Here is a 14,601-nt window from a genome sequence, read left to right as displayed (position 1 = left end):
ACACACCCGAGTTAAACTCAAGTCGGGTTCAGACTCCTCCACAAGGCAAACCAGCCTGACAGGTGTGGCACCAGGTGTGGCTCTAGCTGTGGTGTCAGCTGTAAGAACGTGGAACGTCCAGTCCTGGGTCCCCATCTCAGATAAGGCGCTGGCCTCAGTAGGTGTGGGACTGCTAACCAGAGGACGAGGGCGTGCATGGTTCAGTGAGGCGGGTGGACTTTACCCTGTGTGTTGTCAGTAGATCACAAGCATCTCAGGGCCAAGTTTCTGACCGTCAAGCTCACAATAGAGACAGTTCAGTTTCAGAGGGGTTGCAAACATGCTACCCCATCCCCCATCTCCGAGGCCCCCAACGTGTGTTGGAAACATGGGCCAGTGCACGTGTGTGATCTAACCAGGCCACGCACACAGCCGAGCCCTTCGGAGTGGCCCACCTGCTGCTGGCTCCTGGGGTTTGGGAGCCCCAGTCCTGCCCCCCGCAGGCCGGGCGAGGGCCAGGGAAGTCGCTTCAGCTCTCTGTGTGATTCCTCACCTTTAAGTACAGGCTTTTAGGACACCCCTGTATCTGTGTAGTTTTTTACACCTTCAAAAGCACCTGCAGGTAAACTCATATTTCTTCAAGAAGGTGATGATTGAAGCTTAACCCTAAAGCTTATTCTAGCTGCTAAATTCTATGACTCTGGATTCTGGGCTGACCAGACCTAGACGTTCTCCTGTCCAAAGTCCCCTTCAGATGCCACTGTGGCTGCTGCCCTGCCATCTCCACGTTGGCTATGGAACAAGCCCCACCCACCTGCAATATGCACCCTGGTCTGGCACATGATGTCACCTAACAGCCACCACCACCCTCTGCTGGGCACCCTGCCAAGGACCTGACGTAAAACCACCCTGGGGAGTGGGTGGGGCAGCCTCTGGCCATCTCCTGAATGGACCGAACCCCGAGCTCAAAGGCCATCACACGGCTGATAAACTAATGACTGCCAGGGCTGGACGTCAGACCCGAGCACTGTCACAAACTTTAACCTTGTTATTTTGTTCTTATACTAATGCTTTTTAAGTACCACAAACATGAAATTCAGGCCAACAAGGACCAAGGGAAATGGATTAATGGCCATGTGAAACAAAGCTTTGGTGGTTTAGGCTAATTCAAATATGCGTGGCGGCTCTCTGCACCAAGGATGGTCACCAGTGACTCGCTGGCCGATAGGCGTGGCTCCCCGAAGAGCTGTGTACGCTGGAGGGAGCTGGCGCCACTGAGGCAGCATGACTTCCCGGCCATCCTGCATGGGGGCTCTTCCAGCTTAGAAAGTGCACCGGCAAATTCTGCATGATTACCTAAGCACCCAGCTTTCTGCGCACACCTGCCCAGCTATGGTGTGGAGCCGAGTGATTCGTGTCTCTGCTGTGTAGGAAAAGACTGCACTGGGCAGTCCCTACAAGCCTCCTGATGCACCCCGTCTGTGCCAATTGCTGGGCTCCAAGCCCTCCCTGAAAACACTGTGCGAGTGCCCTCATGTCCCGCCGAGATGATGCCCAGGGTGAGGAAGAGAGAAGGCCCTTGGTGGACCGCCACAGAACCTTCACAAAAGCTTCCTGCTTTAGGGCCAAGCAGCCCTCAGAGATGTGTCGTGCTAGGCTTCAGACCCCTCCATCCATGGGTGGGGCCTGCTCAAACCGTCCCCAGCTGAGGACAGGCAGGACCACAGCCAGCCCCCGCCCCCCACCATGTCTAGGAGGCACGAGGACCTGGGCCTGCCTGACGTGTCACCACAGAGCTGTTTATACTGGAAGCAGTTACAACTGGGGGATCTGCTTGGGTATGCCTCTCATACAGAAGCCAAATGAATTTGTGCTCGATTGGAGCGATACCATTGTTTTTAAAGCACAGCACAGAACACAGGAGAGAATGTCTCCAACCTGTACTGCCTTCTCCCTTGTACGGGTGTGCAGGTGGTATGTCAACAAACACCCAAGGTTAGCAAAGAAAAGCTGCCTCAGCTCTGCCCTACAAATCTGCTGATACGGACACTCCTGGGTCTCTGCCCTAGACTAAAGGTGGCGGCCCCGCCAGATCATTATCGAAAGGACTGTGTTGGCTGCCCAGTGGCCGCACGTCCTCCCAGGCCCACACAAAAGCCCCCTGAGGTGGCCGTGAGGCTCCTCCATTGGAGGTGAGCTCCTGGGGCTGGCCTGAGGCTGGCTTTGACCAAGGCCATGGGCAGGAGTGGTGGTGTGCAAGTTCTGGGCGGAGCGCCCACGGCCTCTCCTCTCCTCCTCTTGGATCTACTCTGAGGCGCTGTGAGGGGCCGCTCTGGCCCCCTAGAGGACGGCAGGGCCCGGCGAGCGGTCAGCACAGTCAGCAGCAAGTGCCAGATGTGAGGGGGTCCTTTGTGGAGCTGCAGCCTGGCCAAACCTCACCTGCACGGGAGCCAGGAATCACGAGAAAGACTTCACGGAGAGTGTTTCAAGTAGCCAAGTACTCGGGTGGTTTGTTGCACAAATGCTCATGGACACCAGACCTCTACTGCAGGAAAATATTATGTCCAGGACGCCTGTGACCCCTCTTGTAAGCAGTCTTTTTGGCATTCTTCAGGAACTGAGAGGACTTGCCCTCTGCCTGGCAGTCTGCACCCAACAGTGCGTTCTGTCAACTCTGAATGGCCACACTTGAGGGAGGCTGTGCGGAACCACAGTGGCCATCGGGTCTCCAAGGCCCAGCTAAGCAAAGCCTTGGGCTCAGAGAGAATTCTGAGTCCACAAGTCATGACAACTTAGAGAGAAGACCCTAAACTCACAACCCACTCATGGATGGACAAGCCCAGCGCTCAGCAGGCCTGCAGGCCTCTCCGAGGGCCTCACACAGGTGGAGTGGGGAAGTGGGTGGCCTAGAGGCTTTGGATGTGATCACCCATCAGAGCTCCTCACCGGCAAAGGCCCTGCAGAACACCTCCCCACCACCAACGGGCTCCTTCATTTCCCCAAAGAGGAGGTGCCGTGAAGGCGGCAAGGGAGGAGCTCTCTGCACCTTTCTCAAAAACTGCCCGGGGAACTGAGGACTACTCGCTCCTTTTTCGTTCTTGGTATCCACCTCCCCTTTAAAGTTGTTCTGGATCTTTCTCTCCAGTCCTTTCATCATCGCCATTTAAAAAATCCATTGTTTTTGCTTAAAACACAGTACAAAAGGATACTCATTAAAAACAATCACGTTCCTTTATGCCAAGCCCGCCCTTCCTCCCATGCAGGTTTAGTTAGCTGAGGCCCTCAGACTCTCTTCAAGCCACCGAGGTGGGGTCCATGTCCCTAGAGCATTTCACAATATAAACACCCCTTTGCTTGATCTTGGAGCCGCTCCATGTAGGTCGCAGCTCCAACTTTTGGTCTTCACTTGCTGCCTTTGGCCCCTGGTGTCAAGCCCGCCAAGACCCACCCCCGGAAATTGATCACTGAGTGCCCCAAGATCCTTCTTGGACCCTTGCGTCTCTCTGCTTTTACAGGTGCTTCTCCTGAGCACAGATGCCCTGTCTCTTTTCGGGCCCCTCCCTTAGCCTTCAAAGCTCAGTACAACTGGTGCCGCCCCTCAGAAGCCGGCTGGGTTCTCCCTGTATTCTGTGTTCAGCTTACCTAATCTCCTACCAGCTTGCAAGCATCACACCTCCTGGCAGCCGCTCGATTCAGTCCTCCAGCAAAACTGTCAGGAGCTGCAAACTGCCGCACACATAAAGTGAAGGCACTGCTTCATGCTACTCATACTTCTTAAAGGTGTTAATTTTATCTCCCTGACTATAGAAACAAAAACCCTTTAAGAGTAAAATACTGCACTAAAGTTAGGGAAGATATTCTTAGCTGATTTAACACAAAAAGCCGCCAAGGTTGAGACTCCTCCTGATGTAGGAAGCTGAATATCGAGGGGCAACTTTAAAATGCTGTTTAACAGCCTTGATCACTGAAATCCCATTAACTATCTATCAAGTGTGTTTTTTTTTCCCCAGGGCCAGCACAGAACTGGGGAGGAGGGCAGCTGTGGCTGAGTTTTTAAAGTACAGCCAAGGCAATTTCAAAGCTGCAGAGTGAAAAGGAATGGTGTCACCCCATACTGGAGATGATGTCTGTCTGTTTCTCCTCTGCCAGTCTGGTTCAATTACAGAAAATAACAGGATTGTGTTTCATGAGCACGGAAAGCAGCAGCAGACCTGCCCGGGTCCAGAAAGTTGGCATGGCCAGCCTCCAAGAGGTGGGACTGAGGTTCCAGAACCTGCACCTCGGATGCCACACAGAGCTCCTACGGGGACCATGCTAGACCAGAGAGCTGTTACTACAGTTAGGAGCTGGCCCGCAAAAGTCAGAAGAGGAAATGGACGCAGTCAGCGAGAAGAGGAAGACAGGCTTTAGGAAGTGGGAAGGGGTCACAGGCAGGGGAAGTGAGCTCCGAGGCAGCAAGGACAGCTGTGGAGGCCCGATGAGCATGGGGAGGAGGGCACCTCAGGGTGGGGAGGGCACGGGGCCCTTCCCCCAGCTCCGCATGGCAACCAGTCCTGGGTTGTCCCTGGCAGGGCTGCCACGACGCCACACCTAGGGGTGGGCATCTGTCTTGGCTGCACAAATGGGGTCTCGTGAGGGCTCAGCAGTTCTCAACTGCCTGTTTGTCTGAAATACTAACACGGGCAATCTGGCTTTGACTCTAAGTGTTTTTAAGATGTAGATAAAAATAAGATGCCACCATCTGACGTGTCCCCAGCATGGCCAAGACCCTAATGAGGGAGGGCTTCGTGTGCTGACAGAGCAGGCCCAGCAGAAGGCTCCTAGTGGGGTCCAGGTGGTGAGCTGCACTTGACAAGGTGTTTAAGACTGGAGTGCAGAGGCCATTCTGGAGAAAACGATGGGGAAGAGACAGCTCAACAGGAGAGGCCACACCAAGGGACAAAGAGGGGACTGGAGGCGAGAGAGTGCAAAGGCAGACTGTGGGCCGGCCCGTAAACTGGGCGCAGGGGCGCCGGGCGCACGCGCGGGCTCGCACCTCTGAAATGCTTGGTTACTTCACCGCAAACATAACGTTCATAATTAAACATTTAAAAGTAAAACTTTTTGGGGGGAGGGTATAGTTTAAGTGGTGGAGCATGTGCTTAGCATGCACAAGGTCCTGGGTTCAATCCCCAGTACCTCCTCTAAAAATAAATAAACCTAATTACCACAGATGCTCCTCCTCCCTACAAAAAAGGTAATTAACACAATAATAAATAAATAAATAGAATTTTTAAAAAAAAGGTAAAACTTTTCTCTAAAAATCAGGATACAACAACCAGCTATAAATTATAAAGCCAAATGTGAAAAGGCAGCTTTAAGATCACCACAAACAGCTGAGTACAGTCTGAGGAAGAGAGATTTAACTTGTTAATTCTGTTGGGTGTGGTTAAGAAACCATTCCTTTGTCAGAGCCACTCAAGATGCATTTATGGCAGAAATGACAATGGTTTGGGCTGTGCCTTGAAATACTCCAGTGGGCCCCCACCCAAAACAAAACAACAAACAGAAAAGTAGGTGGGGAAGGAATAGATTTTTAAAGCCCAGCAGACTGTAGAGAGCTGTTGAAGTTGGGTGATGGGTTTCCTCATGGAGGTTTGTTTTATACTCTTCTCTCTTTTGTATGTTTGAAACATCATAAAAAGTTTAAAAAATAACCGAAAAGCAGAATGCAAAAGGGCAGGGAGGGGGTGATGCTAAAATTGTTCTGTTTCTGCCAATATGAAAACGTTCAGGCAGAGCAGTTCCCCATCGGCTCCCTGCGATGGAGGGGAGAATGAGAGCCACCAGCCCTCGGGACAAGGAGCCTGAGAGCCCTCATCTAACGCAGAATTGGGAGGTCAGCAAGATGATCAATCTTAATCTTATAGCCTCCTTTTTCTCTCTCTCCCCAAACTATTTTTATTAAGAGTGTGAACCAAGCATTCTTAATAAAGCCAATTATTTCTACAGCCTTCCGGGGGTCACGAATGTCTTTGAAAATCTGATAAAGCTCTGGATCACATCCCTCAAAATATGAGCATACATCTCATCAGGCATTAGGCCTCATTCAACTTGGAGAGATGATCAATTCCACTTTGCTAGGATATGGGGGACGAGGGGCACTGCCACCGTAAATGTCCACTGACTGACACCTTCCTGTCCCTCTCCCTCTAGGAGATGCTGTGTCCCCCTGAAGAATCCTGGCAACAGAAACCAGCACATAAAACCTGGCCCAAAGATGCCAACCCACATGTATTCTCTTATTACACTGGAAATCCTTTAGAGATCCTTTACCCACTTCCCCTGCAGAATCTCTCATAGAGGCGCTTGCTCTGACCCACAGAACCCAGTCCTCACTCCGGACTCTCCCCCAGCAGGCTCCATCCGTGCCTGTCAGTAGGCCTCTCACTATGCTGTCCTCACCCTCGGGACAGATGGACACCAGGGTCGCCCCACCCAGCCTGAGGACCCCCAAGTGCCTCCCAGTCATCATGTGCTGCCTTCCTTGATACCATGTGATAAAAATATTTTTTCACGAATAGGTGGTACACGGAGCATTTTTAGAGCAGTTGAAATACTGCATATGATACTACATTGGTGATACACGTTGTCCAAACCCACAGGATGCACAACACCAAGAGTGAACCTTAATGAAGACCATGGACTTTGGGTGATGATGACATGTCACTGCAGGGTCATGAGTTACAATAACTCTGATAAGGGATATGTTGATGGTGGGGGAGATCGCATATGTGAGGACAAGGGGTAAATGGGAAATCTCTACCTTCCTAACAATTTTGCTGTGAACCTAAAACTGCTCTAAAGAGTAAGTCTTAAAAGATTTTTCTAGCGCAATAATAATGATAATGATATTAATATAAAACTAATAATGGCAGTAGTAATAAACCTAAGAATGGAAAAAAAATCTTCTCAAGGAAAATCAGCACCACTGATGCATCACTGGTCTAGGATCATGCCCCCACAAAAAAACCTCTTCAAAAAACTTCTAGCAGGAGCCACTGTGATGGTTTCAGCCCCACTTTTCAGAGCTCGGCCCCCCAGAGCCACAGTGTGCTTCTTCCCTGCAACCCATTCCTGTGATGCCAGGCATTCACTCGTGGACCTCCCCAAGCCTAGATCCCTTTACAACCGCTCATTCAGCTGCTAGTCTCTCTAAAACCAAACATAACTTAAGAAGACTTGGTTGGTTCCATAAAGAGGTTATGTTTGAGAAAAGGAAGGGACAGCCTGGACACAACATGACAGTGTGATTCCAAAATCTCTGGGCTAAGTTTATTCTAGAGATAATCTTGCAGCAACTATCTTCAGAAACCTCTAACATCTGATCGCAGGCCGGGCCATTTTTATAGGGTTCTTTCTGGGCAGTCTATTTGTCGACAGACTAGGGAAACATAACCCAGATCTCCTCTCATAGGAAACCATGTCTCACCTTGCTCATGGAGCAAGGTAGCCTCCGGGTTGCCATGGAAACGGGGAAGGGAAAGCCCTGGCTAGATGCTCTCCTTTGCTAGGCAATGAGGTTTGGACCAAGAGGTGGCATTCCTGATGAACAGGGCTGGTGGCTCCAGCAGTCACACAAAAGTACCCAATCTTTTTTTTGGGGGGGAGGATTTAGGTCTATTTATTTATTTTTGGAGGTGGTCCTGGGGATTGAACCCAGGACCTTGTGCATGCTAAGCATGTGCTCTACCACTTGAACTACACCTTCTCCCACAAATGTGCCCAATCTCAAATGTCACTACCACTTCAGGGTAAAAGGGTAAAGCTTACGTCCAGGGGCTCAATGGAAGGAGGCTGCCTTTTGATAATGAGTCCCCAAGATTCTGGAGTGATGAAGACAAAATCAACAGTGACAACAGCTAGCCTCCGTTGGGCACTTCCTCTGTGCAGGCCTTGAGCACCTCACACTGCCTCCTTCAAATCTCCCCACACCCTGCAAACCTGGCACAAGGAGCCTGAGCAACTTGGGGCCCCACCCCTTGACTGGGCCAGCCGCCTGAACTGCAAACCAGGAAATGGCCACCAAAAGGCATAAATACCACTGGCTAAAATGCTATGAAGAAATTCTGTCACTAGGCATGCCTATTATCAAGTAAACGTGTGAAAAGAGAGGCTCTGGGAAGGAAGGGCCTTATAGGTAACACAGAGAAATTAGAAGGAAGCCTTTACAGAATTTACTTTCAAGTTCAGGAGAAAAACATGAACATACTGCTCTAAAATGTCAGTTACACAGAAATTACATGAGATGATCTGAAGGTGTTCTTAGGACAACGGGACAGAGGAGTTTCTCTTCTTCGGCAGCACCATCCTGCAGCAGCCTTGGCGGGATCCTGGAAGGGGTGCAAGTGCTTCTCCACATCCTCGCGGGTTGAACACGTTCTCTGGTCCAGGGAGCAAGAACTGGAGCACGCCGCACATCCAGCGAGAGGGAAACGCCCCTTTCCAGAGAGGGTGGCTCCTGTCGGGCCCGCTGCTGGCCAGGCTGGGCTGATGCAGAGAATTCCGGTCGGTGAGGCTTCCAGCCGCCTGCCTGCCTGCCTTCTTGAGGGTCCTTGGAACATACGCACTTACCTGGACCGCCAGCCCACGTCGGCCAAGACTCCAAAAACGCAAAGACGCTTGCTCCCGTGAGCCTTACCTTGTGGACACTTTTGGGGTTTTCCAACCAAGCATAGTACATTTCCTCCACATAGTTCGAACTAGTCCCGCTGAGGAAGGGCTCCGCAGCCACAGGGGCGGCATAGCACCGCACCTGCCCAAACGTCCTAGCTGCTGCCGGTCTGCTGTGTGAAAGGGTTTTCACAGTCTGGGAGGCCGTCAACGGCCTCAACTTAGCAGCACAAGTCCTTAAGTGAAACATCCTTGTCCTGAAGTCTCTCCCGACCGCCTGCACAAAAAAAAAAAAAAAAGAAAGAAAAGTTAGAGAAAGCATTTTTAGCAGATCAGTTTTAGCCCTCCTGGGGGCCAAAAAATAAAAAAAAACAAACCCTCAGACTCTGGCTGGAGGAGAAAGAGTCTGCAAATGCATTTGTGGCAGGGTGCCCTGCTTCAGAGCCTGGGTCTGTGTTCAGAGAGCATGACAGAGTGGGAGGCGATCAACCCAAAGCAACCTTCTGCATATGGGGCCTGCGCTCAACGTGGGGTTGGGGGGAGGCTATGGTCTCAACTTACAAGTTTAAATCTAGTTTGAGGGATACAATACAACCTTTACATAATGATAAATACATGATATCCTTTAAGTTTATACATTGTATAAAACAGTTATAGGAAAGGCAACAGAGATTAAGGATTCAGTCAGTATTAATTAAGGATTCGACTACTATTAATTGCAAAATGAGAAGGAAATTATTTTCTTATCTATCCAGGGTCTACGGAGCACCTGCTGGACTCACGGTATTCTGGAGAACACAGAGAAACTGGAGAATCTTTTTGTTCACCTGCAAATACTGTATCTTTGAGCAGAAGGAAAAAAAATAGTATATTTAAAAATTACAGAAAAAACAGCAAGTGCTTGAGAGGCACAGAAAATGCTGTCAAAACTCCATGGAGACCCCACCCCTTCCAGGTGTTCCTTCCAGCAGCCAGGAGAGCCTTGGGAGGGGCTTGGAGGACAGGGAGGATTTAGCTCTGAGGAGGAGGGAAAAAACAGGCATTCTAAGTGTAAGAATTGGTAGGAGGAAAGACAGAGAGGTGGACCAGCCAGAGAGCCAAGGGCCCTGATGCCACGTTTCAAGATTGGGAAGCCGGAGGAGGTGTGACCCAGAATGAATGGGCCCTACAAAAGGAAAGTCTGTACAACAGTTATGACAGAAATGTCCACCTACCCTGTGCCCTTCTACCACCAGCAACCTGACGTGTCAGGACTCTTCAGGAACACCACAGACTCCCTGGAAGGCAGGTACTAGCTCTTCTGTTTAACAGGTCACCTTTCTGAGTTGTTTTCTTTAAGCTTCTTTCCCAAGGTTGAATGGACCTTGAGCTTGATGGCTGTAGTTTTACTGAATCTTAATATGTAACTCTCCATCAACACGAGCCATTTTATAAAAGCGGGTGGTGCACCCGCAGGACCACAGAAGAGTTTAGACGGTTCCTAGAGGGTCTTGAACACTTACAGTCACGTCTAAGACTCCAGCATGCCTCCGGGCGGGGACCCGTCAGGTGGGGACAAGGAAACTGCTCCTCTCCCCTCAAGAATCTCGGCTGCCCAGTGGCACTTTCCAGTCCTAGCAAAAGGGACCGTGGGAGGGGAGAGGAGCCCCAGGGCAGGGGCACAAGGCTCATCACAGGCCTCTGTCCCGGGTTATGGTGCCTGCTGGCCTAATGTGTGCTTGCCCTTGAATCTGCCTCAAAGCAAGCGCCCCGGCTGCAAAGCTGGAATTCTGCCCCACCTCCATGCCTGCTTGAAGGAAATCCAAGCTCTGAGACAGGCTGAGAACCACCCAGGAATAAATGTTACATAAACGATCCTCTAAACTGTTTATAAGAACCCTTCCTCTTACCCCAAATATGATGAGAATACACATAAAGGATCCTCCTGGAGACAGTATCTGGCCGGCTCTGCTGCTTGGAAAAGACAAGTCAGCAAAGGGAAAACCAGAACAAGTACTTTAAAAACAAACTACACAACAAACAAATACTTGCTCCTTAAAAGTTAAAGATTAACAAACACATATTTTACTACAGAATGCAAGCTTAACCCCTGTTTTTTTTTCCAACCTCGGAAGTCAAGTTTTAAGTAACTTCAGTAGTTCTTCCTACCTCCAACTACACTCCAATTCCTTCTGCTAATAAATTTAAGGCAGACAAAGAGCCATCAAAGACACTGATGGCAAAAATACTACCACCGCTGCTTTCAACGTTAATTTTAGCTTCAAATGAAAACACTCATTTTTTCCCCTCCAATGTCATTATTATCGAGGCAGCTTGAAACACTTGACTGCCTCTGAGTTGGTGTTTTCTTCCAGAAATTAACAGGCACCACACCGACAGCCACAAAACTGCTCATTTCATCTCTTCTTCCCCAAGCAGTCCTTCCAATACGATACTGTAAATAAACCATGCCATCCAGCTATCTGCAGCTACAGTCTGACAAACAGCTCAGTGCTGCCCAGCATAGTTACCAGCAATTTTCAAACTTCCCTTCAGATGACTCATCGGAAAACTTGCTCTTCAGCAGATGGCTCAACATGCCCCTGCCTCCGCCCAGGATGACCAGGAACAGCTGCTCTCTGTCCACAGTCTGACAGACCCACAGAGCAGGCATGAGGTTTACATTTCAGATCTCAGATTCTATCCTTCCAAATCCAGAGTCAGCTTTAGGAATGGTACATTATTTGTGGTAGAGACACTAAGGTGCTGAAACACTTTCATGGAAGTTTTGGGTTGTCCAAAGAATCCAAGTGCTCTGATTTGTGGTTTAGGACAATATTTTTTTTTTATTTGAGAAGGGTGCCAACAATATTAAGTGGGGAAAGAATAGTTTTTTTTCAAAAGATGCTGTTGGGGCAACTGGAGTTCCACATGTGAAAACGAAGTTGGACCCCTATCTCATCTGATACAAAATTAACTCAAAATAAATCAAAGACCTAAATGTGAGAGCTAAAACTGTAAGACTCTTAGAAGTTTGATAACTTCCAAGTTAAAATGGAGTAAATCTTCACATTCTTGAGTCAAACAATGGATTCTTAGTTAGGACACCAAAAGTACAAACAACAACAAAAATAGATAAATTGGATTTCATCAAAATAAAAACCTTCATGCTTCAAAGGACACCATCAAGAAAGAGAAGACAAAGAATAGAAGGAATATTTGCAAATTACATACCCGACAAGGTACCTGTGTACAGAATATACAAGGAACTCCTAACAACAGTGAAAAGAAAAATAACCCAATCAAAAAATTACCAAAGGATATGAACAGACATTTTCCCGGAGAAGATACACAAGTGACCAATAAACACATTAAAAGATGCTTGACATCATTAGGCATTATGGAAATGCAAATCAAAACCACAACAAGATACCACTTCACACCCCCTAGACTGAATACAATCAACAGAAGCAAGTGATGGAGAGAATACAAGGACAGGAGCACGCATACAGTTCTGAGTGGGAAATGTAAGCTGGTGCAGCCACTGCGGAAAACAGTTTGGCAGTTCCTCAAAAAGTTAAACACAGAGTTATCGTATGACTCAGCAATTCCACGCCTAGGTATATAACCAAAAGAAATGAAAACAGATGTCCACACGAGACCTTGGACACAAATGTTCACTGTAGCATCAGGCATACGAGCCAAAAGATGGGAACAACTCACGTGTCCATCAACTGATGAACAGGTACACAGAATGTGGTATATAATAAAATAGCATGAGGCAATAGAAAGGAACGAAATGCTGATACATCCTGTAAGACAGATGAACCTTGAAAATATCAAGTGGAAACAGTCATTCATTAAAAAACCTCATACTGTATGATTTCATTTATATGAAATGTTCAGAATAGGCAAATCTACGCAGACAGAAAGCTCTTCGGTGGCTGCCTAGGGCTGGGAGTGGCAAGGATTAAGACATGGCTACTAATGGGTCTGGGTGTTTTGGGGATGCGGATGAAAATGTTCTAAAACTGGATTATGCTGATGGTTTCACAACCTTCTAATACACTGTAAAGCATTAAATTGTACAATTTAGTTGCACAATTTAAATGGGTGAATTACATGTTATATGATGACTTAGACCTCAATAGAGTTGTTTTCTAAAAAGTCTAAGAAATGTGAGTCTATCAACAAAGTACACAAAATGACACTGTTTGTGACCCATTAATTTCAAGATACAACTATAGATCTATACATTTGAGAAATAAAACATGAGAAAGGAGCATAAGTCAAAGCGAAATTTGTTTTTAAGGGTTCGCTGCCCTGCCTTAGGAAAATAAAACTGAACTTATCTGTGCCTGGACACTCCCCAGTCGGGCAGCACACACCTTACGCACGGCCACCCCCCCTTTCACAGAGTGCAGAGATAAACTGACTCCTGACATCTACCAATGTCATGCCGGCTCGGCAGAGGGATCATTAAAGAGGCAAAAGCAGCCTAGGCAAGTTTCTCAGGACCTGAGCTTGTTTGTTTTTTTTCTTTTAAGTTGTTGATTCACAATATTGTGTTAAGTTTCAGGGGTACAGCTAAGTGATTCGGTCATATATATGCATACATATTCTTTCCCATTATGGTTTATTACAGGATGTTGAGTATAGCTCCCTGTGCTCTACAGTAGGTCCTTGATTTATATACAGTAGTTTCTATCTGCTAATCTCAAACTCCTAATTTATCTCTCCCCTACACCCTTTCCCCTTTGGTATGTTTGTTTCCTATGTCTGTGAATCTGTTTCTGCTTCATAGTTCATTTGTGTCATTCTATTTATTAAAAAAAACACAATTGGGGGGAGGTAATTAAGTTTATTTATTACTATTTTTTTTTAATGGCGGTACTAGGGATTGAACCCAGGACCTCTTCCACTGAGCTATACCCTCCACTATGTGTCATATTTTAGGTTTCACATGTAAGTGATAGCATATGGTATTTGCCTTTCTCTCTCTGATTTCACTTGCTGTGATAATCTCTAGATCCAACCATGCATTATTATTATTTCATTCCTTTTTACGACTGACTACTATTCCACTGTGTATATACACATCTTCTTTATCCATTCATCTGTCAATGGACATTTTTCTCCAGATATATGCCCAAGAGTAGGATTGCTGAATGCCACTCTATTTTTAGTTTTTTTTTTAAATTTAATTTTTTCTTTTTGTTTTTTAGAAAGATCTTTTTTAACAATTGCAGGGTTTTTGGGGGGAGGGGGGTAAAGTAGGTTTATTTATTTTATTATTTTCACTGGAGATTGAACCCAGGACCTTGTGCATGCTAAGCATACACTCTACCACTAAGCTTTACCTTCTCCCGTATTTTTAGTATTTTAAGGAAACTCCATACTGTTCTCCATACTGGCTGCACCAATTTACATTCCCACCAACAGCGTAGGAGGGTTCCCTTTTCTCCACACCCTCTCCAGCATTTGTTATTTAATGACTGGCATTCTGACTGGTGTGAGGTAACACCTCATTGTAGTTTTGATTAGCATTTCTCTAAAAATCAGAAATATTGAGGATCTTTTCATGTGTCTACTGGCCATCTGTATGTCTTCTTTGGAGAAATGTCTATTTAGGTCTTCTGTCCTTTTTTTGATTGGGTTGCTGGTATTTTTTGCTATTGAGTTACATGAGCTATTTACATACTCTGGAGATTAAGCCCTTGTCAGTGCATTGTTTGCAAATATTTTCCTCCAATCCATAGGTTGCCTTTTCATTTTGCTTACGGTTTCCTTTGCTGTGCAAAAGCTTGTAACTTTGATTAGGTCCCATTTGTTTATCTTTGCTTTTATTTCTATTGTCTTGGGAGACTGACCTAAGAAATCGTGGGTAAGATTTCTGTCAGAGAATGTTTTGCCTATGCTCTCTTCCAAGAGTTTTACGGCATCATGTCTATATTTAAGTCTTTAAGCCATTTTCAGTTTACTTTTGTGTAT

At 47.2% G+C, this 14,601-nt stretch overlaps 1 protein-coding gene across 4 annotated transcripts in view; it reads right to left on the bottom strand.

Annotated features, from left to right (window-relative positions):
- The window catches only part of OGDH (oxoglutarate dehydrogenase), a 72,907-nt gene that overhangs the window by 50,093 nt on the left and 8,213 nt on the right, over positions 1 to 14,601 (bottom strand). For all 4 annotated transcript variants that reach the window (XM_072965279.1, XM_072965281.1, XM_072965278.1 and 1 more), the window contains exon 2: positions 8,660 to 8,908. In XM_072965279.1, coding sequence (XP_072821380.1) covers positions 8,660 to 8,881 — 222 coding nt within the window. In that variant the 5' untranslated portion in view covers positions 8,882 to 8,908. The remainder of the gene's footprint in view (positions 1 to 8,659; positions 8,909 to 14,601) is intronic.

The sequence above is a fragment of the Vicugna pacos genome, chromosome 7, assembly GCF_048564905.1.
Source record: "Vicugna pacos chromosome 7, VicPac4, whole genome shotgun sequence".
Lineage (NCBI taxonomy): Eukaryota > Metazoa > Chordata > Mammalia > Artiodactyla > Camelidae > Vicugna > Vicugna pacos.
The sequence above is the reverse complement of the archived record's forward strand: the minus strand, read 5'-3'. Positions and strand labels throughout refer to the sequence as shown.